Raw genomic sequence first — 24,720 nt, forward strand, 5'->3', positions numbered from 1 at the left:
TGAAGGATGTTCATTCATTGTTCATCATAGGAAGTTCCACACGAATATGCAGAAGAAATTCACGGTGAGGGTGACAGAGCCCTGGGACAGGCTGCCCAGGGGGTTTGTGGAGTCTCTTTCTCTGGAGATATTCAAGACCCGTCTGGATGCCTCCCTGTGAGACCTGTCCTAGGGAACTGGCTTTGTCAGGGGGGTTGGACCCAATGATCTCTGGAGGTCCCTTCTAACCCCTACCATTCTGTGAATCTGTGAACTGTAGCACTCTTCATCTAGCAATAACTTGAGTTTGCACAGTAAAAAATTGCAGCCTCTGTAATGGCAATCAGCAGTGACTTTAATAAATGCATGTTCCCTTTTCTAAGTGGGATTGCTTGTGATACAGCAAGAATTGTATGCAGACCGACGGACGTAGCTGTTATTTGTATGAATATCATGCACAGCTGAGTTTACATATTTGATATGATCCTGTCTGACTCCAAGGAGATAAATGAAATTAAGTTCTCAGAAGGGAAGTAATTAGGCCATGAAACAATGGCAAAGATAAGGCACTAGGGGAGAAAATGCTCTTGAATAAACAGGGAGCGGAGGGAGCTCTTAGTGGAGGTTTCCTTAGCTCTCAACAGAGTAGCAAAGCTTAGACTTCTCAAAATTAAAATGAGGGGCTGCTACAGATGCGGCAGCCCTGACTTTGGGGAGGGAAGGACCAGGTTGATAGGGGAACGGTGTTGACAACAAACTTCTGTCAGAGAGGGGTGCTGGGAGAAAGGACTGCAAGGTGGGTTAGATATGGATCTTTCCTCTTCCTTACTACAGATATTTTGGAAAAGGAATGGTGAGTCAGTTTAAAGAGATTTCTTCCTTCAGTCAGTGGGCACAGAAAAAAGGCAGAGAGGTGCCTGAAGGAGAGAGACAATCTGTGTGAAGGTGCCTGGAAAACAAAGAATCTGCATGATAGAGTCATGGGACAAGAGGGTTGACCAACAGCCTTGAACCCAGTGCTTTGCAAAGTGCACTGGTTGTTGACACAGATCCATTTCTTTTAAAATTGAGCAAATTCCCACCCCTGAAATCTGCCTTTGTAGTGACTGAGACAACACATTTTTTAATATTTTGCCTGACCTTTAGTTAAACAAATAATAAATGCTGCTACAAGGAAACAGTGCCCCTCCTTCCTTTTAAATTATCTAATAGCACGACCTGTTTGTTTGGAGAATCAGGCTCTAAATCTCTTCCCAAATACATTAGGTTTACATTTGTTTAATATTTTTTACTTCAACAAGGTTGTTTATGAATTAAAACCTAACTGGATGTAATCAGCTATTAGCACGAGCAGCTTGCAAACAGTGCCAGTGGGATGCTGAGGGTGTTTTATGTGGATCAGCCAGAGCATCTGGAAACTCATGCTTGTGAGAAGCAAAGGCATATTTTCTGTATAAATGCCTGAAAATAGCTTTTGTACCATCTTATCAGATTCACATGAGCCATGGATCTCTGAAGAGATGGATATTGCTTATTTTCCCTTGGATAAAAGATGGCATCAGGGTTGGCACTGTGCAGGGGAAGGATCCTCTTTATCAAACAGTGCATTTAGTCGTTCTGAACCCTCCAAAGTTATTTAAGCTTAAAATATGTCTTAGTCCTAAAAAATGAAGAGATGTTGTAAAATGCATACCAGTCCCTGTTTCAAGGACAATCACCTGGAAATTGTGGGTGTCTGCATTAGAAAACCATGCATATTTGACTAAAAAATCCCCAACCAGCCTATAGGTGAGATTTCTCAAGATAGCGTGGTCATGCTGAGGGATAGGGAGGTAGGCACTTCTGCATCAATTCTGGACCGCGATTTGAAGCTCAGTAATGAAAACTTCCTCTTGATTTCAGCCGTTGGCCCCACTCAGTTGTGGGCATGTCATCCACACCCCTTCTCAGTCTGTTTAGAAAATGGTGAAAAGAAAATCCTGTTTGAAATGGAGGATTAAAGTTGTCAAGAGGCTGCAGCGAGCGGAGAGGGTGTACGCACATCGTCCTCTTGTTTTATGCTGCAAACCATCACCATGATGTCTGAGTAATTCATCAACTACATTAGGAGTTACCAGGCCTCTGGCAAACTTAATGGATGTGTTAATCACCTTGCTTTTGGTTTATGCACATACCTGCTTGGCGTTCGGTAGCTAATTTTAGATTTCTGTGTTTGAAAGTTCTGTTTAATACTTTTTGTGGGTGAGCAGGAAAGCAAGGAGATGTTTTAGTCTCAGAAGAGGTTAGCAGCATTTGCCAGAGAGTCATGTCCTAGCTTTTTCTAACCACCTATAGAAATACTTTTAATAGCTAATGGCCTCAGCAGACACGTACACAGACACTCTGAGACTAGGAAGCATCTTATGCAGCGGGTGGATTCATCCCGGGAAGCAGCTGACAGCTATTTTCAGAAGGCAAACTCCTTCCTTGGGGTTTCTGCGAGGGAAAGGAAGTTTTCAAAGGGAGCTGTGCTCAGTCTGCCAAGTCAGCATATCCTCAGGCTGAGGTCCTGTTCCCAGCTGGCATATCCCTCTCAATGGGTGCAGAGAGAGGTCTCAGTTCATTTCCAGACCTACAGTTCCCTCCCTTGGTGATTTTTTCCACTTTCAAGGGCCATTTCTACTTTAATCAACTGCAAGTTGAGTTCCTTTGGACCATTAGGCATCTGTGTTCTTCCTCTCAGGAGGACTGTTATTCTGGCAAAAAAGAGATGAAGGTTGTTTATCCGCAGAGCTCTTTGGCCAAGTCCCTCCTTCAAACTGTAGCATTGTTATTTGGAAGGAAAAGGAAACCCTGAGAGTCAGGGTAGGATGCAGATTGCCTTAATGTGGTCCAAAGCCTGTGGAAATGATCTGTGGAGAGAGCTAGAAGCCTGAGACCAGCCCTCCAGAAAGTCAAAATCTTGGATGGAAATTTGTCTAATGTTGGCACAAGCAGTGCCTGAGCTCCTGTCCATCTCAGAAGCTGAGAGATTAACTTCCAGGAGGTACATTAGCTATCTCTGTTCATCCTGCAGCCAGACACTACAGTCCTTTCTGGAAATGGGTATGCAACTGAGAGGGGGTTACAGCTTGTGGTTGTGTGCTCCCTCCCTTTCTGCATGATGAGACACCTGGCAGCTCAAAAGGCCCGTCCCCTGGGTGGTTTGCTGCCTACCGCAAGGCTAACAAACCTCCTGGGTTTAGGTGTTTTCATACCTTCCTAATGAGAGTGGCACCAGTAGTGCAGGATTCAAGGGTCAGAAGGAGACCATGCCATAGTGTGATCACCTGGATGTGGTATGTAAAGAGTTCACACCATAGGGGACCATGTGATATGAGAGACAGGTTCAGGCAGATGAGAGACCACAAGGAATCAGGAAGATCATTAGAATTATAGCATGGCTTAGTTTGGAAAAGACATTTAAGATCATCTAGTCCAAACTCCTGCCACAGGCTTTTAGGAGCCTAGAAGAGTTGTGAGGAGGGCTGTGGTGATGGTTACCCTGAACATAAGGAACAGCTCAAAAATGTGTGGGCATCTGGTGAGTGTAGCAGGTAGAATAAGGGTACTGTTTTGAAAATCTGGTGGTTCTTCCCTTGATGGGCATCACCACCTTGTTAGAAGTGAGAACTGAATGTTCAGTGAGATAGGTGAGAAGGTCCTTAAAGATGGAGATGTGTCTTGGTTCAGGGAAAAGATAGCATAAGAGCCAATGGATAGTGCATAGAAGTGCTTTGCTACAGTGAGAACGACTGAAAAAGGCTGGAGAGAAGGAGATTGCAGTAACTGAAACATGCATGTCTGGGACTCTTCCCCTTCTCAGTTCGTGATTGCTCCCCTGAGCAGGGTCACACAGACAGTACAAATGGAAGCACAAGCATTTGGATACTCTATGCAACCCACTGTCATTGCATGGCATGGCTGGCACAAAGAGCAGCCAGATGGAACACTTGCATATGAGAGACAGCCTACCATAGAGAAGAAAATAGCTTTCCACCTTCGGGTGGGCTTCCGACAAAGAGCAAATGGAAGGGGGGGATGCAGCTGAAATCAGAGGACAAAATAAGATGTAAAACAAAAACAAAAAATGAAAACAGACCAGAAGGCACTGAGTAACAATTAGACTAATGTGAGATTAATTTTAAGTGTTTTAACCATTCATGCTGAGTGATTAAGTGCTGTGAGATTTGACAACTCTGATTATCCGCTCAGAAGTGTATTTATGCCTGTCAAAAGCAAAATGACATGTGAGAAACAGAGCTTCACCTTCCTCACCTCTATCTAGTATGGAGTTTGCAAAGCAGAATTCAACAGTCTGTATTAATCAGAATGGTAACAGTGAATTGTGTCTGAATTAAGCACATGCATTGTATGATGCAATATTAATTGCTCAGCAGATTCGGTACATGGGATTATGACTATGTGACTTTTCCAGTATTCCAGACCTAGTTTCACATTGCTGAAACCTGTCTAGCCCTTGGAGAGTCTGCTTCTGTCTTGTCCTGTACGTTACAGCATCGTCAGCACCAGCTCAGAGGTACCACACCAGCATTGTGTGGGTGAGCTCAAGTGTGAATGAGGGCACAGGGTTTGCTTTCCTGTCGTCTAACTTTAGATATCTACAAGTGTGTGTCCTTGGAGTACGAACTGTCATTCTTCTGCCCATTGCACCTCACTTCTGTCTCTCAGAAAGATGTATAATATCAGAGGGAGATACCTATGGGTGTCCAGGATATCTGGAGCTTTCCAGCTGGTTTCTTGGCTACTGTTGGTGCCTCTTGATGTGCCTGTTATTTGGTGTGAAGTCACATGCTGAAGCCAAAATGTGGATTAATGATTAACTTTTTTTCCTAAATATTTCCAAAGTACTTTACCTAATGTGTGCTGGTAGCCTGTGCCAGCCTGAAGCCTGAGCATGTTCCATGCTAACTCCAGCTCCCTTTAAAACACTCATAACTTCTTAAACAAGTTCCATTGGCTCTGCAAGCATTCATTTTTGGTCCTGGCTCAAAGGTAGATTTTATTTTTTTTTTTTTAAATGTGAGAACAGTGTTTCCAGTCACACTTCAGAGCTTTGTGAGTGGGGAGAAATGTACTTTTTTTTCTGTATGCTTGTTTTGAAGGTCGTGATTTCATAATGAAAAATGGTCGAAGTTAGGAGGTTAATGGAAGCTCAGAGCTGAAGCATTAACTCAGCAGGTAGCTTCCTCTCTCTTATGTCCTATTGAGAACACATAAATGTCCCTCTAACTGGAGGAAATAATTATTTGCATAAAATATGTTGTTATTTTAAAATCCCACCAGAACACAGAGTGACATGGTAATGCAGTAATACACGAGTTGAGGTGCAATTTGGCAGATAAAACAGGGCAAACAGATTAGGACAGACTGCCTGTCAGGTTGCAACTCCAATGCAGTTGGGAGTTGAACTTGAAGGGGCATTGCGCAAGGGAGTGTGAAACGTGAGAGGACACATAATTGGTAAGGACCTGTGCAATTCTAGGTTTTAAGATTATGCACAAATTAGGAATTGTATAGGAACATCTGTGCCTGGTTTTGTGTTGCATTTGGAATTGAGATGTTCTGTAAATTTTATTCCAAATCCAGCTCTTGAGAGATCACCAGATCGCAGATGATAAGACCCGTGAGAATGTGTACATTCATCCAGAAATGAACTTCTAACCTCAAGTTTGTGATGCTAATCACATCACCAATTACTTTCCCAGCAGTTTTTGCTTATTGTGCTCGGCATCCATGAAGCGCTAATACACTTGGCAGTTTGTGACAAGACATTGAATTTATTGGAGCTGCACAAAGCTGAGGTGATGATAAAAAAGAGGTAGGCTTGATGACTGTCTCATGAAGCAAACCAAGGCATTGTCCCAATTAAGAATACAATAGGTAGGAGTGAATGCTATAAAATCAGGCTTCTTGCTTTGTAGCTGCTTTTTTTTCTTGTGGGAGAAGCCAAGTGTTGAGTAGCCTCAAAGGCTGAGCTGGAGAACGCCTTCTTCCCAGACACATGCCGCAACCAGCTCAAAATTGATGCACCTTTTGTGAAAAGAGATTTGTTGTATTAGGACTCCTCTAGCATTATTCTGACAAGCTCTGATGGTAGATGCACTATTAAAAAGGATACAGCTTGAATGTATTAATTCAGTATTATTTCTGGTGAGCAATACAGCTTTTAGCACAGCAGAGGAGAGGGCGATGTAACCAGAATGCCCTATGTCCATCAGCTCAAAGGCTGCATTTAATCCCACTTATTTTAAACTTCATCTAATAGCTACCTTTCATTCTAAATACCTTGAATTAATTAGATGTATTGCTTAGGAAAAAATGAGTCACTGTGTGTGACTTGTATGTGTGACTTGGCTGCATAAAATATTAGAAATCTATAGCGCTGTAGTTTGTAAGTCAGTTGGTTAGAGAAAGTTCTCTTGAATGCCATGAAGTAACCCATTTTTTTTCCATACCAATTTCCTCTTAGTTGGGTGAACAAAAACAAGAAATTGAGAGAGAGAGATCGGCTATCATCATTTGGAGCACGTTTCTAAGCTCTTATTTTCAAACTATTCTCATTCCCGTTTCTGCTTCGTCAATGACATGCAAAAAATCAGTGGGCAGTGGTAAAACCTAGAATAATGGAAAAATAACCCACATGTCATTCCAATATTGCTCATTAGCCCTACTGTTCCTACAGCTAGACTTTAATTTACTCTACATGACGGATTTATTGTCTTTTAACATTAATTGCTTTTTATAACATTAATATTCTGCTTGTTAGTGTCTGTAGTATTGGCATTGTTAACCTTCATGCTCTGGAGCAAGACAGTGCCGCAGTGACACGTTTAAAAAACATAAATTCCATCTGCAGTGGATATCAGTGGTTTAAAACTATGGAAAGATTCCAGGCTTCCAGCTCTTTAGTGCTCATATCACCTTTGGAAATCATTTGAAGATACATTTATAAGATATTTAGCTATCTGAAGATACCCAGGAGGATGTTTGAAAGTGCTTTGATGCTTAGTTACTGTAGGAAGTTACTTGCATCATAAGGTGCCTAACAATCTTTAGAAGTCTGATACTTGACTACTATAAGTGGGTGTTTTTAAAAATTTTACTTGCACGACATGGGAAAAGCTGGAGCTGCAATTTAAAGTACTTTTTACTGGGCAGGTGACTGCAAGTATAAGCCTGGCTTCTGGTTTAAACTTCTCCATTACCTCCCTGAAGGGACTTTGGGGACATTTGTGAATCCAGGTTTCTCTCTCCTAAAAATAGAAACCTGTAGATAGGGTCCCTGTATGGCACAGTAACACAAGTAGAAAGAATAAATGAATTTCAACACTATTTAATTTGTAATTAGACCCCCTTTGTCATATCCTTTGTAAAACTGGGGAGATTAACTTTCTCAACCCTATTCTCACCTGCTTAAAACCCAATTAGCCGTTATACACAAGCCAAACGCATCCTTATTAGCAAAGGTTACTGCTAATTGTGTTGTTCTGGCTAAGTGACTTTTCTGCTACTTGACTCTTCTGTCAAGTTCAGGTCTGCTTTGGACTCTGCAGTGATGCTGCCAAGTTTTGAATCCAGCCAAGTGAGACCCACAGGGGTTTTGCCTGATTAGAGGTTTTGAGATTTGGCCCAGCTGAATTATGCCATGATAATTCTGCCTGCTGCTGGGAGTTTTCTTTCTCTTCTGTCCCTCTGCTTCTTTCCTGAAAACCATGCGCAAAGCAAGCCCAATAGCAGTGGAAATAGAAGACGTATTTTTGTCTCTAGTATCTGGGAAGACTCAAAATAAAACAGGCTTGAACATCAGTAGCCTTCACTTAATTTTAAAGTGGCAGGTTCAGTTACGGCAGACCGAAGCCGTCATTGCCAACTGTGCAGAGGGGTGGCCCCAGGACATTCAGTAGTCCTGCTGCTTTCACGTGGGTTTCAGAAGTGAATCTGCCTTTGAGTTCGGCTTTCTTGACACTGATTGAGGACAGTAACTCATAATGAACACAGAGTGATACGGTTGTCCTCTGAGATCAATCCCCCGCTGTGCAGAGGTTTCCCACTTATTCTCTTCTGGTATAGGGTGTATATGACTCACCCGAGGGCTATTGGCACTTCCCACAGGCAACTGGGGGAGCTATCTTCTGTGTAGGAGTGTCCTAATACAGTGATGATGAAATGTGGAAACCTGCCTAGCTTCTTACTTATCCTTCTGTCTTTCTCAATAAATAAAATAAATTGGCTTCCCAGAAGCCTGAAGGGAAGGAGGGAGTTTTCTGGCAGGTTGCTACTGATGAGTTTGTCATGTGGCTCATCCCTACAGACTGAGCGTTTGAGTCAGACCGCTGTTGAGAAGCGAGTTTAGGATTAGCCCAGGATCTCCAGGAGAGCTGTGCTCCAGCATCCTCCTCTGTTGGCTTCACCAATCCCTAGGCTCATGGCATTGAGGCCACCCAGGTGGGCAGGCTGCAGGCAGGCATGTCTGATGCACAGTGATCCTCACGACTCAAATACATCAAGATTTGATAAAAACTCAAAACCACACACTCTAGGAGGAGCAAAGTGATTATTATTTTACACACACACACCCCCACACACCCCTGTGCCCATAGGATGTCCCACCGCTTTTGGAGAGCATTTGCTGTTTCTCACTGTAGGAGACAACTGCAACCAGGCAAATCTGACAGTGTTGGCCTCTAGCATGGCACCAAAGGACTGTAATGGGCTTTAATTATTACATGCCCACTCAAGCTGACAGGACCCAATGAATGCTTGTGATTTTCCAGGCTGCCCAGCAACAACAGTCAGATCTGCAGAGTTGAGCATGCGAAGGGCTCGTCAGGTTCATCAAGGGAGAAGTTTATGCTCAAGATGTCATCTGTGCTCAGCTGTTCATTTGCTTTTCTGCTTTGCTTGTGAAGAAAATGCAGTTTCGAGGTGTGAACCTCTTTGGGCATGAATGTAGAGCATGGCCCTGCTCCATGCTGTGAGCCAAAGTGTCTGTTTGGTTACATCACTGTCCTCTGAGTATGTAAATGATCTCCACCTTTGTGCTGTTAAAGTCCTTAACATCAGAAGTATGGGCCCACCTCGCTCATACGCACTAAATAGTATGGCAACCCAATAGCTAAAGAACCTGTACAAGGCACAGCTGGGAGTTCCTGCTACACCTCAGGCAGCTCTGTCACACCTCCCTGGTGACAGCTACATTCACTTCCCATATGGTGGAACGAAATACTTAGCTTTGCTCCATCTTTCAGTCCTGCACTCATCCATATAGCCAGTTACCCTTGTTTTTGTGAAACTTATCTACGCAGGTGTGTGGGTGGTGAAACATTCACCTTTCATTAGTATGTATTCAAACCAGTGAAGGAGATAATAGTAGACAACAACATCCCCGTGTCTGTGTCAAATGGATATTTCATGGATGGCAGAGCTTTCTTTTCAGAAGTGTAGTATCTGCTGCCAGGTTTCAGATATAACCAAATGTATGTACCTACTGCAGTCATCTGAGAACCAGGAGGCTAAGAAAAGAGCATTATACCAGTTATTCAGCTCTTCATTCACTGTAAACTAATAAGAGCTTCTCATTTTGTGAGACAAGGTGCAGGGATAGCTGCTCTGCCTACAGCCAGGTCACCCTTCCAAGAGTGTCAGTCTGGCTCTTAACACCAATGTTTGTCAAGGGGTTTGCAAATAGAGTCCTGTTTTGTTCATCTGGTGTCTCATGAAACCCCTTCAGACCAGCCCACCTCAGCCCAGGAGCTGCTCACCACCTTTAATTGCATGTAGCTCCTCATGTCTCCCAGGCGAGGGAGTGGGAATCAGCTATAATTACTGGCTGCACATGTAAATCCACACTCCTCCACACTGGGAAAACAGGGCTGCTGCCAACAACTAAAAGATGGTTTGCCGTTTCTGGCTGAGATAAATCCCTGCAGCCATTACTTTTATCTTTTTCACCTTTAATGATTAATTCTTCATTAATATTTGTTTTGATGTGTTTCAAATTAAACAGTCTGGAGGTTTTTGCTCAAGCTTTGCAAGCCTTTTTGAAGGCTGCCAATTGGGACCCACTGCATGGAAGCTGTCATTCTGATGGCTTGGTCTGCTCCTCATGGAAATCAGGGATGACACTGACACGGGGATATTCCTATTGCCTTAAATTGTCTGCAGGTTTTACTATAGGCATCCAAGCATTTCAGAAGGTTATTTGACCCTTGTCTTCCTGATGGAGTTCTAGTGTTCTTGTCATAGAAAACCCCAAACTTGATTTTCTTTTTCCTTAGAGGCTACTTTAAGGCTACTTTTTGCTTAGAGGCTACTTCCTTCATAGAATCATAGAGCGGTCTGGGTTGGAAGGGACCCCAAGGATCACAGAGTTCCAACTCCCCTGCCACAGGCAGGGCCGCCAACCCCCAGGCCTGGATCTAAACAAGGTTGCCCAGGGCCCCATCCAACCTGGCCTTGAACACCTCCAGGGATGGGGCATCCACCACCTCTCTGGGCAGCCTGTTCCAGCACCTCACCACTCTCTCTGTAAAAAACTTCCCCCTAATATCTCATCTAACCCTTCCCTCCTTCAGCTTCAATCCATCCCCCTTGTCCCGCCATTGTCTGCCCTTTTAAAAAAGTTGATTCCTCTCTTGTTTCTCTGCTCCCTTCAGGGACTGGAAGGCAGGAATGAGGTCCCCCCCACAGCCTTCTCTTCTCCAGGCTGAACAAGTCCAGCTCCCTCAGCCTCTCTTTATAAGGGAGGAGCTTTCACATGAAAACGCTTGAGACAAATGGGCACAAGGTCGGCACCTAACTCCAGGTGTGCAGTCTGGGGATCCCTCATTTTTATTCTCCAAGATCCCACATTCATTTGTTGCATTTAAGTGGGATTATAAAGTTTCACCCATGCTAGTGAAAACCCATGCATCTGTGCTGGAGATGTTCAGCCCAGTCTGAGCTCTGCTGAGATCTGAGTATGAGGCAGAACAGGGCATAACCTCAGCCTGTGTCTCAAGGGAGGCAACGAGCCTGTGGGCTTACTCATTGCGTGATTAACAGAGCCAGAAGCATGCCCAGCACAACAACTGGAGTCAGCTATTGTCTCAGAAACAGTCAGGATGCTGCCTCCAGCATCACTTTTGCTCTGTGCCTGATGGCTAGGAAGTACCTCTGGGAGGAAAACACACGTGCTCTGGGCCTGAGGAAGTTCACTGTTTCTCTCTCCCCTTCCCAAGAGGGAGCCTGAGAAGCTATTTCTTAAGACGAGCAAACAATCCCCCCTTCTTCCATCTGCACTGCTGGGCAGTGAAGCAGCCAGGCTGGTCTGTGCTCACAGCATCTGGAGGAATTAGAAATGAAGAGAAGGATTACGCTGCTGGGGAGCATAACACAAGGTAGGGCATAGATCAGAAACTGCAAGGTGTATAGTTTTGTCTTACAGCTGCCTAACTATGCAGCTCAGGTTTCCAGCTGCAAAATGTCTCCGACTTGACATTATCACCGTGAAATCTCCTGAGAATATTTTATGAACATAGTACGTAAGGCTGGCATTCACAATAGAAGACATGCAGTGCTGGGGAAGAAAGGCCACTGACATTGTTGGAAAGCTTTCTGGGTCTTCACCCTTGAGTAGCAGGAGACAGGAGATCTCAGAGGTGATGGGTAGGATCAAATGGTGACAGGTAGATGAAATGGAGAGAGGTCAACTTGTATAAGCATGAGATAAGGTCTCGTGACACCTCCCCATCCTTTCTCCTCTTTGCAGTGGGTTATACCCCATGTAAGTCCCAGAAGAGGCAGCTTGGTTGATGGACACACTTGGCACCCTGCTAGGACACCAGCTCAGGATGAATACTGACTCATTTCTTTGCGTATCAAAAATTACATTCCAAACTGAAGTGTTAAATCCTGAAAAAACTCAACTGGCAAAACCTGTTCATTTTACAATCATCTTCTAAGGCTAATAGAAGTGGGACTTTCGGTGGGCATCTGTCTCTTTCCTGAATTTTGGCTGCTGCTGCTTCCTTTAAACGCCGGGTCTGAGCCACCTGCTGCTCACTACCAGCACTGGGGCTTTTTATCACCATCTCCTCTTCTGCCTCAGCCGAGGGAAGGTGTATGAAGTAATTCATCCCTCACATTTGCTTTTGTGTCACATCTCCTAGGCCGTCCAGGGTCTTTCTCTTCTAGTCACTTTTCCAAAGCAGACAGGAGCATATGATGATGCTTCCTACCCATTCCAATTAACCTGACAGAAGCACAGAGATTTTAAAGATATTAGTAAAGACACTAATTTTCTTCATTTGTTTTGAGCAGTCTGTTGTTTAGAGACCACATGTGAAGCCAAAATTCAAGTCTTTGCCCTTCCAGCCACAGAGATTTAGTTAAACTGGCCAGACAATCTATATATGGGCACTCAACCATCTGGCTTTGAGCTAGAATTAGCTCTCCCGTGCCCAGTCATTAGAGCAAACAAAGCAAGATGGGCAATGGAGATGGGAGCAAAAGGTATCACAGTGGTAGGAGATCAGAGGGGGTCAAAAATACCGTCTGGCCATGAGATGCAGTTAGCACTATTTCTATCTTTCTGCTCTTTTTTATTTATAATGCAAGCAAATACTCAATACTGAATCCAGTAACCTCATCCAGCTCTTTGCAACAAGAAAATTAATAATATCATTTAAAAAAAATAGCAATCTACATGCTGTAAGAAGGAAAAAGCAGATGTTTTGGCTTTGTAAGATCTGTAGATCCACCTTCACTAAGAAACACTGACAATCTGCCCGGTTTTGCTCAGATCTATCTTCTGTGTCTAGTTGAGGTTTCATTAACTTTCACATTATTTGCATATGTGCTTGTGAGTGGAGACTGAAGCTCTTTCTGTAGCTACAGCAGCTGTCACCACTGCAGTGTCATGTACTTATTGGCTGGGGATGAGGGACAGGAATAGTGTGTGGGATGTGAAGTTGTGGAACCTCTGTGCAATTAAACTGCTCGGGGCCACATCTCCTGGCTGCTTGGAAACATCATACAGTGCTCAGTAGACTATTTGCTGACTCTGCAGTGGCGGTATAAAAGGCATTCCTGTTGAGCGGCCTGAAATCATCAAGGTGACAAAAGGTTTCAGTCTGAGACATAAAATCCCACAAGACAGTTTGTGACCTATTTGAGGGGTAAAAGTCTGCCATATCATGTCTGGAGACATTCAAACCTGCCTGGATGCATTCCTATGCAATTTAGTCTAGACGATCCTGCTCTAGCAGGGGAATTGGATTAGATGATCTTTTGAGGTCCCTTCCAACTCCTGACATTCTGGGATTCTGTGATCACCACCTTTTACAAGAAATGAGATACCGGACAGTCAATGGATGGGAAAGGTCTCAGAAATGCCAACTGTGCAAAAAAGAAAGCTTGAACTGGAGATTATGTTTCTTTTCACACCAGAAAGTCCATGTGGGAGGAAAACTTGGACGATGGGCCAGTGTCATGCTCATACAAATGTCAGTGAAGCTAAATGGGGAATATCCATCTGTAAAATACACATCCTGGAAGATGTTTGGGTGCTATGAGATAAGGAGAGGCTTAGCCTTAAAAATATGATACTTCACATCATATATATGTCTGGTTGTTTTTCAAAGGTCTGAATTATAAGAGGCCTTGCATCAGGGTAAGACACTGCAAGCCCCATCAGTATTTGAAGGTTTTTCTAGACCAGGAGTGGTGGTCAGAGCTCTGCTGCATTCAGACAGTTTTTCCCAGGAGACCCATCAGTTTCCTTCCCCTTACCAACCCTTACCATCTCACTTCCCCTGTTCTCCTCTTAGCACCCTGGGGACCGGTGTGGTTTGTTCCCATGAGTTCTCACAGCATCACAAGCCGACCTGAAGATTTTTTCGGTAGTTTTCTTTCACATGGAAAGTAATCTGATACCATCACTCCGTGTGAACATGTGCCAGACTATCCTAATACCTGCTGAAATTATTGACTCTGTTCAACCAAACAAGGCAGCTGAGCACAGGGAAGTTTCTAGTGTCAGAAGCTGATTTAAATGTTTTCCTTGGCCAACCGGTGAATTCATCAAGGCCAGTAACCCCCACACTGCTGGCGAATCTCTGTGTGTGTGGAAATAATAGAACATTTATTTGCAAAGACATTTTGGTTTCTCAAAGCTACAAATCCTTACAGACTCAGGCTTTGTTAGTCCTGGCTTTCACAAAATTATTTGTGCTTTCTTGTGGCATTTCATCCAGGACACGTGCTGTTCATGGAGGCGCAGCACTAAATGTCACGTCTTGTGGATGTGACACTCTGACTTGGAAGGAGCCGTTACAGAAGGAACCTGCCCCACTTAAACCACTCTCGTGTTTGCCCAAGCTTTTTTTGCAGTATTCTTCCAACTGATCCTAGTTTTCAGTGTTAAATATAATAGATGTTAATACAAGCCATTCAATCATAGTTTATAGCATGCTTTTGCAGCTGGGATATTTAACATACTCTCTGGGCAGTTTGGCAGTCAATGCAACAGCAAAATCTGAGCTCTCTGTTTTCACCTGTGTAGAGTGCAGTCCCTCTAATTAATAATCCATGGCAATATGCAACCAGTTTTCTTTTAGTTCTTTGGTCTCTGGGATATTCAGGAATCAGCAGAGGTGTGCGGGAAGCTCAGTCATTAAAGGATTTAGTTTCCCTTATAGGACATCAACTACCATATTTTAATCCTTTGCTTCTTAAAAGCAATCTCAAGCCAAAGCCCATGGAGTATATTCTGTTTTTTTATTATTCTTTTGTGTTTGTGTGTGTGTGTGTGTTTGCAAATGTTGAGGTGAGTTTCCCCATTAGGACCAGTGATCCTATGGGACTTGTGGCCTCCTGGCAGCAGGGAGTAAGATGTGGCTACTCTGTTCTGGCCCAATGTAAGGGTGGATTTTAGCATCACTGGAGTGCCATGCCACATACTCATCACTGCATCCCAGCACACCCAGTTTGGTGTGATGGAAACCGTCATGCAGGGCCAAATGCCACTCCTGGTCAAGCTGTGTCTTGTTTCAGGGACAGGTTGCAGCTCTGTCAGAGGCAGATGTTTCTGAGTTTCAACAGCACTGCACACTGTCTGTAGTAGTCAAGGAAAAATGATGACTGCCCTATCAATGCTCTTGTGCAATGACTCCACAGCAAGCAAAGGGGGACAGGCTGTGCTCGGGGCTCTGCAGCAGATCAAACACTCTCTCATCAGCTCTTGTTTGCACAGCTGCCATGCTCGAAAAAGTCACCTGAAGTTGTTTGTTGCCCAGTTCAGTTTGCTCCTTTAAGTCTCGGTTGGCAATTTACACACATGTTAAAATACTACTTGCGTGCAACATTACCTCCAGTTGTTTGTGTTGCTAACACCTTTATAACAGTGCATGGGCAGAATGACAGACCTGAAAGGCTGGAGAGGAAACTTAGTAATTCTGCATGGTTGCTTTGTGCACAGCACCCAGACCAGCACTGCTCTGAAACTGGTGAATCCACCCTTTCATTTCATAGTTTCTTCCCAGTATTAATCACTCTTGATTTTCTTTTTTTATTCTTAAATATCTCTGATTGTCACTTCTAGTTTTATTTTCCTCTTTATCCCCTGGATTGCAGCATCTCATGGGACTTGTAGGGTGAAGAGTCTTGAGCAAATTCATAATAGTATTAGCCTCTCTCTGTTTGGCCAAAGTTGTCACACACTGGAGGTGGGAGATGCAAGCAGTGCCTGTGGTTTACAAGGAAGGAGGGAGAGCATGAGGTCCTCAAGCATGTTCAGAGAAGGGCCACCAGGCTGGTGAAAGGACTGGAGGGCAAATCTTACATGGAGCAGATGAGGTGGCTGGGGATGTTTAACCTGGAGAAGAGGCTGAGAGGAGACCTTATCACTGCCTACAATTACCTGAAAGGAGGGTATAGAGAGGTGAGCGATGGTCTCTTCAGCCAGGTGACAAGTAATGGGACAAGGGGAAATGGCTAAATGCTGTGCCAGGGCAGGTTCAGATTAGATGTTAAGAAAAAGTTCTTCACCAAAAGGGTTATCGGGCATTGGAACAGGATGCTCAAGGAGGCAGTTGAGTTACTGACCCTGGATGTGTTTAAAAGATGGGTAGATGAGGTACTTAGAGATATGGTTTAGCATAGGACAGGAATGGTTGGACTCAATGATCTTAAAGGTCTTTTCCAACCATGTGATTCTATGAAAAGACCAAGTGTGATGAAGGGGAGGTTAGAAGGGTGGTGAGGAAGATTTCCTTAGCTGGATGTTTCCTTTTTCGTAACTACTTACATAATCTGATATAATTTGTTTGAACCAAGCCCATCTTTTGACGTTCACTTTTGAGCTTTTTTTCTTTCTTTGAAAACAATTAACAGGAACTGCTCTCACCCCAGTCCATGTCCCCTCTGTTGCAGCCACGGTGTTGCACCATTCTACAACATGATACCAACGCATTGCTTTGTGCAGAGTTAATCCAGGGCAGGTTTCTGTGTTTCAGCATGGGAGCTGCATTTTGGGAAGGAGAGAGGACAGAGAGGGAGGCCAGAAGGAAGAGAAAGCCTGCGGAGAAGTGGGGTTAAAGTCCTCTCACTGAGATGGAGTAATGGCCCATTGGTTAAGATAATACTCTGGGGTGGGGGTATCTGGGTTTTTTCAGCCCCCTGTGCTCCCTCCTCACATGTGATCCCAGAAAAACTTCTAGCTCTTCTGCGTGCCACTTCCCCTTCTGTAAAATGAGAGCAGCACCTTTTAAAAAAATAAGTCCTGGCAGGTCTTGAGGAGATCAGATATTGTGGTGAGTATTTCTGCTAAGCGAGATCACCGGTGGGGCAGCGTGCAGGCATTTGGAGGCTTAGCAGAGTGAATCCTCTGAACTTTTGCGATTCACTCAGTGCTTCTAGAAGGAGATAAAAGCAGAGTTAATTAAGCCGTTCCCAAATCCCTCCTGATCCGTGACCATCAAGTAGCTGCCGCTGCACAGTGCTTTCCTCAGCTCTTGATGTACCTGAGCATCTGTGCAAGCCAGAAGCGTTTGGCTGTTACCCACACGCCTGGCACCGTCGATCTGCTCGCAGAGAGAAGGACAAACTTGTCCCAGTCCCTGTAGGCCTTTGTGGTACCGACAAAATGCTGTGACGCTACCGCACCCGACTCCCTGAACGCTGGGGTGTTCTTGTAACCGGCAGTATTCAGCCTCGAAGGGTTAATTATTGCGTGTCGGGGCTGTAGGCCAAGCTTTGAAGTGGAGAAAGGTGCACACGGCAATTTCTGCTAGTGGAGTGAGCTGCAGAGGCGCCGGTGGCTGCTGCTGGCTGCAGTGACCTCTGCTGGGAAGCCCATGGATGCTCTGGTCCAGCTCCGGCTTGACAACACACAACTTGATCTAAACCATAGGTTTCTCCCCAGGTGATTTCCATCGATTTTTAATTTCAACTTTTAAATGTAGAATTCCACGTTCCTTTAAATAGCCTGGCATTTGAGAGTCCATCTGAGCAGAGAAATGCTGTGTGGGACAAGCTGCTTCATTGGCAGGTGCATGATGTGCACTTGCCCAGGAATATTAAGCACTGTGTAATGCTGTGATTAAGGCCTTGCTGGTCTTGGAGAGACTGAGAGAAAATGGGAAAAAAAATATGCTTCCTTCCCATCTGAGCAAGCCCCTCAAATGCAGTTGTCAGGCATCACCTCCCAAAGGGACACCTTCCAAATACCCTCATCCCCATGGGGAGGTGTCTCCCTTTTTACTTTGGGGGATGATTCAGCTTCTTCTTCTAGATTACACTTTATATTCCTTGTCTCCTTGAATCCCATGTGCTTACATCATGCACCTGAGCTCAGAGAGACACGGTTTGGCTCAACTAAACCCTTTCTCCCCCTTCATTTTAAAACCAGCCAAGTTCATCGGCCTTCAGAGAGCCCAGCAGCACAGTGCCTATTTGGTTTGCAAATCAGAAAGGGAAGGGGGTCTCACGGCAACCCTCAGCGCACGGCGTTGCATGCCTGATGAACCCTTTTCTGGCCTCTGCCTCTGCTGGCTGTTCATCTTTGAGGGTCACCCACCCACCAGCCCTGTGTGACAGTTAGGTGTTGCTGGCAACTGTCTCAAGAGGGGGTTAGGCTGATTTGGAGAACCTCTGAGGTTCTCAAAAATAGAAAGGCAAAGCATCAATACGCACCCAGTACAAACTGCGTTGCAGCTTTAAACGGATAATCCTGCAGTAGATTATTTGTATTAAAATTGCCTTCTTGGTCTTGATGCTCTGAGGTACACAAGTGATCACGTGGATGTGCATGTGCATGTGCATGAAGGAAAACATATAAATGCATAGCATTTCCATTAAAAGTCACTATTTGCTTGAAATGTTGTTTGGGATCTGAGTGTACCTTCAGCTAACAAGGCAAACAAAACTCCCTTGCCCTCCCTGTAACCCTGAAGGGACCAGGTGCTGGACCTGCAAGCAAAATCAAGGTTCCTGAGTGGTGTATTGGTTTCCTGTGGTCAATATTAAGAACTTAATTTGTTGTGCAGTCTACCTGGAAATTTTGCAAAACTATCGTGGGATTTTCCAGATATTTAAGTAAAACAAGGAGCCTGCTGAGGTATTTGTTGCTCTAACATCCTGTAGTGCATTATATTTGGGTTCACTTATTGTTGATACTAAATTTCCTGTGTGTGATGGTCCTTATATTAATGCAGCTTTTGATAACTGATTGTGGTTGTAAATTTAGGTCAGTCATAATCTTTCCAGTGAATTCAGAGGAAATTGGATTAGTCTGCATTCTTACGGGAAGGATCCTGCCAGGCGCAGGGGACCTTCTGCTCTCAGCATCTTCACGCAGGCATTAGAGCACTTGGGACCATCGAGGATGTGGCTCTGAAACCTGATTAAGCATCTTAATTAAGCTATTTGAACCTTGAAACATGTAGAGAGTTTTGCATTTGCTGATAATGCACTTTTACTTTCTTTCTGAATGTGTCTGTCTGTTGTTTAATGAGTGGTCCCTGCTTAGTGTTTCCCAGCTTTCTCTTGCTCTCAAAATGATTGTCTGAAATTGGTGTAATTAATATTCTGCCCCTGGAGTTCTACTGGCGGTCTCTTTAGGTTTTGCACACGTTAGATGTATCCTTTGTAAATTATTTGTAAGCATTTAAGGAGCTAACCCAGAGAGACATTGTTCTGCGTAGTTAATTAGATGGATGTGTGTAGAGATGATTTTTCTCTTGTAGAGCTGATTTTTCTCTTTAAAGTTTGCATTTTGACAAAAGGCTTAGTGGGAATGGTTGCTGGGGGTGGTGAGGGTGTAGAAAACCTATGAAGATGCTCGGAGTTGTTGCACAGAAAATGCACAGTGCTTAAAAACATTGCAGGGAAATCCAGTTGTCTAGGGCTGGTGTGACATTGGAGGAGGGCAAATTTGGTGGGAAGGAGCATGGAGCTGTCATATGGCTGCTGCCTACCTGCACCAGCTTCTGTGCAGGGGAAAATCCCTGCCTTCTCCCTGCCCACACCCTGCCTCAATCATCCCCTCTCACACCCGGCTTTGCTGCCATCCTGAGACTTCAACCTCCAACCAAACGTCTTCATTCATCTGACACAGGAACTGTAAACCTCTGATGCCCCAAATACTTAGCCCTTAAATAGTTTGACTTCAGAGAGGATTGAAAGAATTTTCTGTGAGCAGTATTCTGGGCTGTGAAGCACTCCTGACTGTTTACTTTGGTCAAAATAATATTTTATGATGCTGAATAAGACACTGACAAGTAGCACCTAACTAAAAATAGCTTTGCATTTTGCAGCCACTTAAAAAAAAATAAGAATTACTATTTCACCTTATCTTATCTTATGTTTTTTCAGGATCAAGCATGAAAATATAGTCGCCCTGGAAGACATCTATGAGAGTCCAAACCATTTATATCTGGTCATGCAACTGTAAGTACTGAACCTAATGATGTTTTTGTGTAAAAATTGCCAACTCTTCTTGTTCTGCCTTTGTTCTTTAACCTAAAAGAAGTGATACGTGGGAGGTATTTGTCTTGTGTGCTGCAGTCTGCAAAATCCTCAGTGAGTGGTTAAAAATGAATCTCCAGGCGTGATGGGCTGGGCTGTTGTGAAATTGGGAACTAAGGTGTTTTGCGAATAGCCTCACCCAGATCAAGCCAGAGTGAAGAAGAGATGTTAAGGGGATCAGAACTGGCTCTGTATGTATGGTGCCACGGTTTAGTTCTTGGTGACTCAACAGATATCTGGTCTGTACTGAGCAGGAGGTGACCTGAGATGCCACCAGGTGCACGGGTGCTGCATTTGCAAGAAAGCGCCATCCCTGTCTCAGCAGCAGCAGTAGCTCTTACCACTGCTCCTTGACACCTCTCTCTCACCAGAGCTTCTCTTTTTCCCCATTCTCCTCTCTCTGAGGCTGAGAAGATCAGAATCCTACCAGGTACCTGATATGCTGGACCTCCCTGAACCTTCCATCCACCTGACAGAGAGGAGGGAAGTGACAGGCAGATGCTCATACTGCTTTTTTTTCTTTCTTTCTTTCTTTCTTTCTTTCTTTCTTTCTTTCTTTCTTTCTTTCTTTCTTTCTTTCTTTCTTTCTTTCTTTCTTTCTTTCTTTCTTTCTTTCTTTCTTTCTTTCTTTCTTTCTTTCTTTCTTTCTTTCTTTCTTTCTTTCTTTCTTTCTTTCTTTCTTTCTTTCTTTCTTTCTTTCTTTCTTTCTTTCTTTCTTTCTTTCTTTCTTTCTTTCTTTCTTTCTTTCTTTCTTTCTTTCTTTCTTTCTTTCTTTCTTTCTTTCTTTCTTTCTTTCTTTCTTTCTTTCTTTCTTTCTTTCTTTCTTTCTTTCTTTCTTTCTTTCTTTCTTTCTTTCTTTCTTTCTTTCTTTCTTTCTTTCTTTCTTTCTTTCTTTCTTTCTTTCTTTCTTTCTTTCTTTCTTTCTTTCTTTCTTTCTTTTTCTCCTCTCTGAAATCAATTAAAAAACAGGATTTGAAGTTAAGATTTCCTTGCACCAGCTCTAGTTTCTCTTTTTCAATTATGAGGTCACCTCCAAGAGCAGAGCAGACAGGGCAGAGGATAAATCACAGCTGGGAAGAGCCAGATGTTCCATAGGGAAGCCTGGAGCATCTGGTAGATGCAGCTCTGGGGTTAAATACTCCACAGGAATTCTTTGGGGACTCTGCCAGTCCTTTGTCTATCAGTAATGTCTGGGCGTGGAGGTGTCCTTAGAAGCTGTCCTGCTGGCAGTGTGGGAAGAATACATATTTAATCTGCTTTTGTAGCCCTACGTTTCAGCCCAGTGTGCTGCAAAAGGACTTGCATGGGAAGATTGGTGTTGTACAAATTCCAGCAAACCACAGTTGTGGTTGTGGGAAGTTCCAGTTTCATGATCAGTTGATTTACAAATCATCATTTTTGTTTAATCTCTTTAGAAAAAGGTAATCAATATTACTCCTACTTATTTTTAGCTTGCTTAATGTAGCATAACCCTCACTTTTCTAAATTTCTTACATCCAGATTGTTGGGTTATCTGAAAAACATGCCTGTAATCATAGGTGACACTGAATATATATTAGTATAAATTTCTACTTGCTCACAGTTCCACTCTTTCTAGGGAATTATCCTTTCTGTTACAGCTGTATTTGTAAACCCAGACAATTAATTTTCCAAAGGCTGATCACTGAGCTGTTCCACAGCTTCACTGATGCCCAGGGATGAGATGCCTGGCTGAAGTCAGCAGCAGGTAACCCATCCGCAGCATTCAGGACAGCTGTGATAAAGAGCTGCAGGTTGTGTTATGAGGTAGACCAAGACACCCTGCGTCGATGCTTTTTATCATTCCTAGTAATAAAAAGCAGGAAAAATCCTCTAAAGCCCCAGGGACATGTGAGTTGAATATGGGCACAGTCAAGGGACAGCACCATAACAACACAGAGAGCCTGTGTGACAAACCTCCTGTGTGTTCATGCTCTTAATCTACCTCAGCTATGGGATACAACATGTTAATTTAATTTTATTAAAGTCATTTGATGTTGTGCCAAGCCATTGCTGTTGGCTCTCCTCGCTGCTGCAGATCAGCCAAGGCCACATTGTTCTCTGCACTTCACAGGGTATTTCCAGGGAATAACCTTTCCGTGCTTTCTTGGAAAAGGGTTGTGTTACCCCAAGGTGGAGAGGAAAATATGGCCAGGTCCACTGTCATCACTGTGGACGTTGCATTAAGGATGGTGAAACCCCTGCATTGCCTCTGAGTTTTCATCAATCGTTGGGATTGGGATCGATTGGCATCAATAATTGGGTGGCAACTCTGCAAAGTCTGGATGACTCAAAATCAATTCTGCATGCCTCCTTTCCCAGTTTCTGTCTGGGAGAAGGCATGCACAGATAATCTCTTGTTTCCAGGGTAACACCAACTTGTTGATACAATAGCTGTGAAGCATCACACGGTATGAGGTATCTATTTGTTTACATCTCTGCCCTATTTATTATTAGATTCCTTGTGGGTTTTTTAGTTTCTGATTTTCAATTATTTCTCCTAGATCAGAAAATACTTGCCTACATTTAAAACAAGTTTGATATGAAGTAGAAGGGGTTCTGATCGAGCAGCTTTCAGGAAGCAACATTTAGATTAAAAGAGAAAAGAGGGTGTTGAAATAGGGCTACCTAAAGATCAGTATCATGGGCACAACAAATCTCAAATCCATATGCCATCCTTCCTGGCTCATTGCTTGCTACATGGGCACTAACTAATGTTTCCCAAGTGAGATTTCTTTCTTGCATCGACAGTATTTTCATTACCAGCCCTTAGAGTGTTCCTTGCCATGCTGTGGAAAATCCACATTACAGCCTCTGAGCATCACACAGCACTTCTGTGGGAGAAGACTCTTGGAGGTAGGCCAAGCCTCCCTCTGTATGTTTGCTCTCTGGTACATCTACTTTTACTTGAAAGCCATGCTGGCTGGCAGGCCAACTTAACAGATAAATATTGCACGTCATTTATTCTATCAAAGTTACAGGCAAGCACAGGTGGCACCGTCTGTGCTGGGGTTGGTAGGAAGGGAGCCGAAGAGGCAGCTGGCCACATCTACTTAATCTATTCCTACCAGTCCCTCTGGGAGCTCTTCTCAGGGTTATGTAGCTGTTGGTGAATCTGTCCGTGTGATTCCTGGCATGTTCATGAGGAAATCTGATCTCTGGCTTTGGTTTCACCACCTTGTTTTTACATTCAGTGTATACAAGGCACCATAAAATTGTTCAAACTGTCAGAGTCCTCTTAGCACAAGGTAGGACAGAGTGCTGCTTGGAGATCCACAGATTTGACAGCTCAGAATTTCATATGGTGTCTCAAAGCATCAACCTATTCCTTAGAAAGTACTCGACAGTTTTTTCTTTATTTTCCAAAAATGCAGGATATTCCAACCCAGAGACTCTGAGTTTGTCAAGGTTATGGACAACTCCATGCTGTATTTTGCTCCAAGCACTATTGCTCAGCTTTGGTATGAGGTAGAGTCACCAGTGAAGCTGAAAAGCAGAATACAGATGTAGAATAATCGTTGCCCTTTCTACGATGGTTCTGCTACAGTTTTGCAGGATTACAGAAAAATGCTGTAGATTTTTTCATATTTCCACCTGTGCCAGGGCCTCCCCACCCTCACAGGGAAGAATTTCTCCCTAATATCTAATGTAAATTTCGCCTCCTTCAGTTTAAGGCCATTCCCCCTTGTCCTGTCCCTCCCTGCCCTTGTAACCAGCTCCTCTCCAGCTTTTCTGTAGCCCCTTTAGATACTGGAAGGGGCTCTAAGGTTTCCTCAGAGCCTTCTTTTCTCCAGCCTGAACAAGCTCAACTCTTCATAGCCCTGTCTTCAGGTGCTCCATCCTTCTGATCATCTTCATGGCCTCCTCTGGACTTGCTTCAACAGCTCCATGTCTTTCTTGTCCTGGGGCCTCCAGAACTGGACACAATACTGCAGGTGAGGTCTCATCTGAGCAGAGCAGAGGGGCAGGATCCTCTCCCTTCACCTGCTGGTCACACTGCTTGTGATGCAACCCAGGACACAGGTGGCTTTCCGGGCAGCAAGCACACATTGTGGGTCATGTTGAGCTTTGTGTCAATCAACACCCCCAAGTCCTTCTCTTCAAAGCTTCTAAGCTGTTTGCCTTACTTCACCTTGTCAGTATAGGGAAACACCCCGATAGCCTGTTGTGGTTGGTATAGTCGACTAACATTTTGTTGACACAATCAGCCTCTTTGGCTGCTGATGATTCATTGTCTGCATGCTGGAAAATCATGTGCAAACACGGATATACATAAACACATCTTTTCCACCCGAGTATCATGGGACCATTTACAAATGCTGTTTCTGAAGGTGTTGCCTGGGCAGGTCCAAGCAGACTCGTGAAGCTCAACTCTAACTTCATCCATATTGTTTGCCTGCATCGAAGCATGAAAGAGTGGAGTTTGTTTTCCTGCAGGACTGTGCACACCCTGTGCTAATCACAGCCACCAGAGCTGGGGCTATTGCCTCTCCAAAAGCATATGCAGCCGTGTTAAAAATCGATTAAGATATTAATTTCCTTGTTCTCTCCTTTATTCATCCATGGTGGCTTAAACTAGGTGGGAACTTCATAGTTTTGGTATCTCTACCTTCTATCAAAGTTGGTTGAAGTTCACCCAGTGGTTCAGAGGGGTTAGCTTATGTGGGATGGAGAGCC

The 24,720-nt window shown here is 43.9% G+C and overlaps 1 protein-coding gene across 1 annotated transcript in view; it reads left to right on the forward strand.

Moving 5' to 3' along the window:
• CAMK1D (calcium/calmodulin dependent protein kinase ID) overlaps window positions 1–24,720 on the forward strand; it is a gene marked incomplete at its 3' end in the record, with an annotated part of 227,028 nt that overhangs the window by 120,842 nt on the left and 81,466 nt on the right. Inside the window, exon 3 of the mRNA XM_084268080.1 lies at window positions 19,873–19,947. Coding sequence (XP_084124206.1) covers window positions 19,873–19,947 — 75 coding nt within the window. The remainder of the gene's footprint in view (window positions 1–19,872; window positions 19,948–24,720) is intronic.

This window comes from Gallinula chloropus, assembly GCF_964237585.1.
Source record: "Gallinula chloropus genome assembly, chromosome: 1".
NCBI lineage: Eukaryota > Metazoa > Chordata > Aves > Gruiformes > Rallidae > Gallinula > Gallinula chloropus.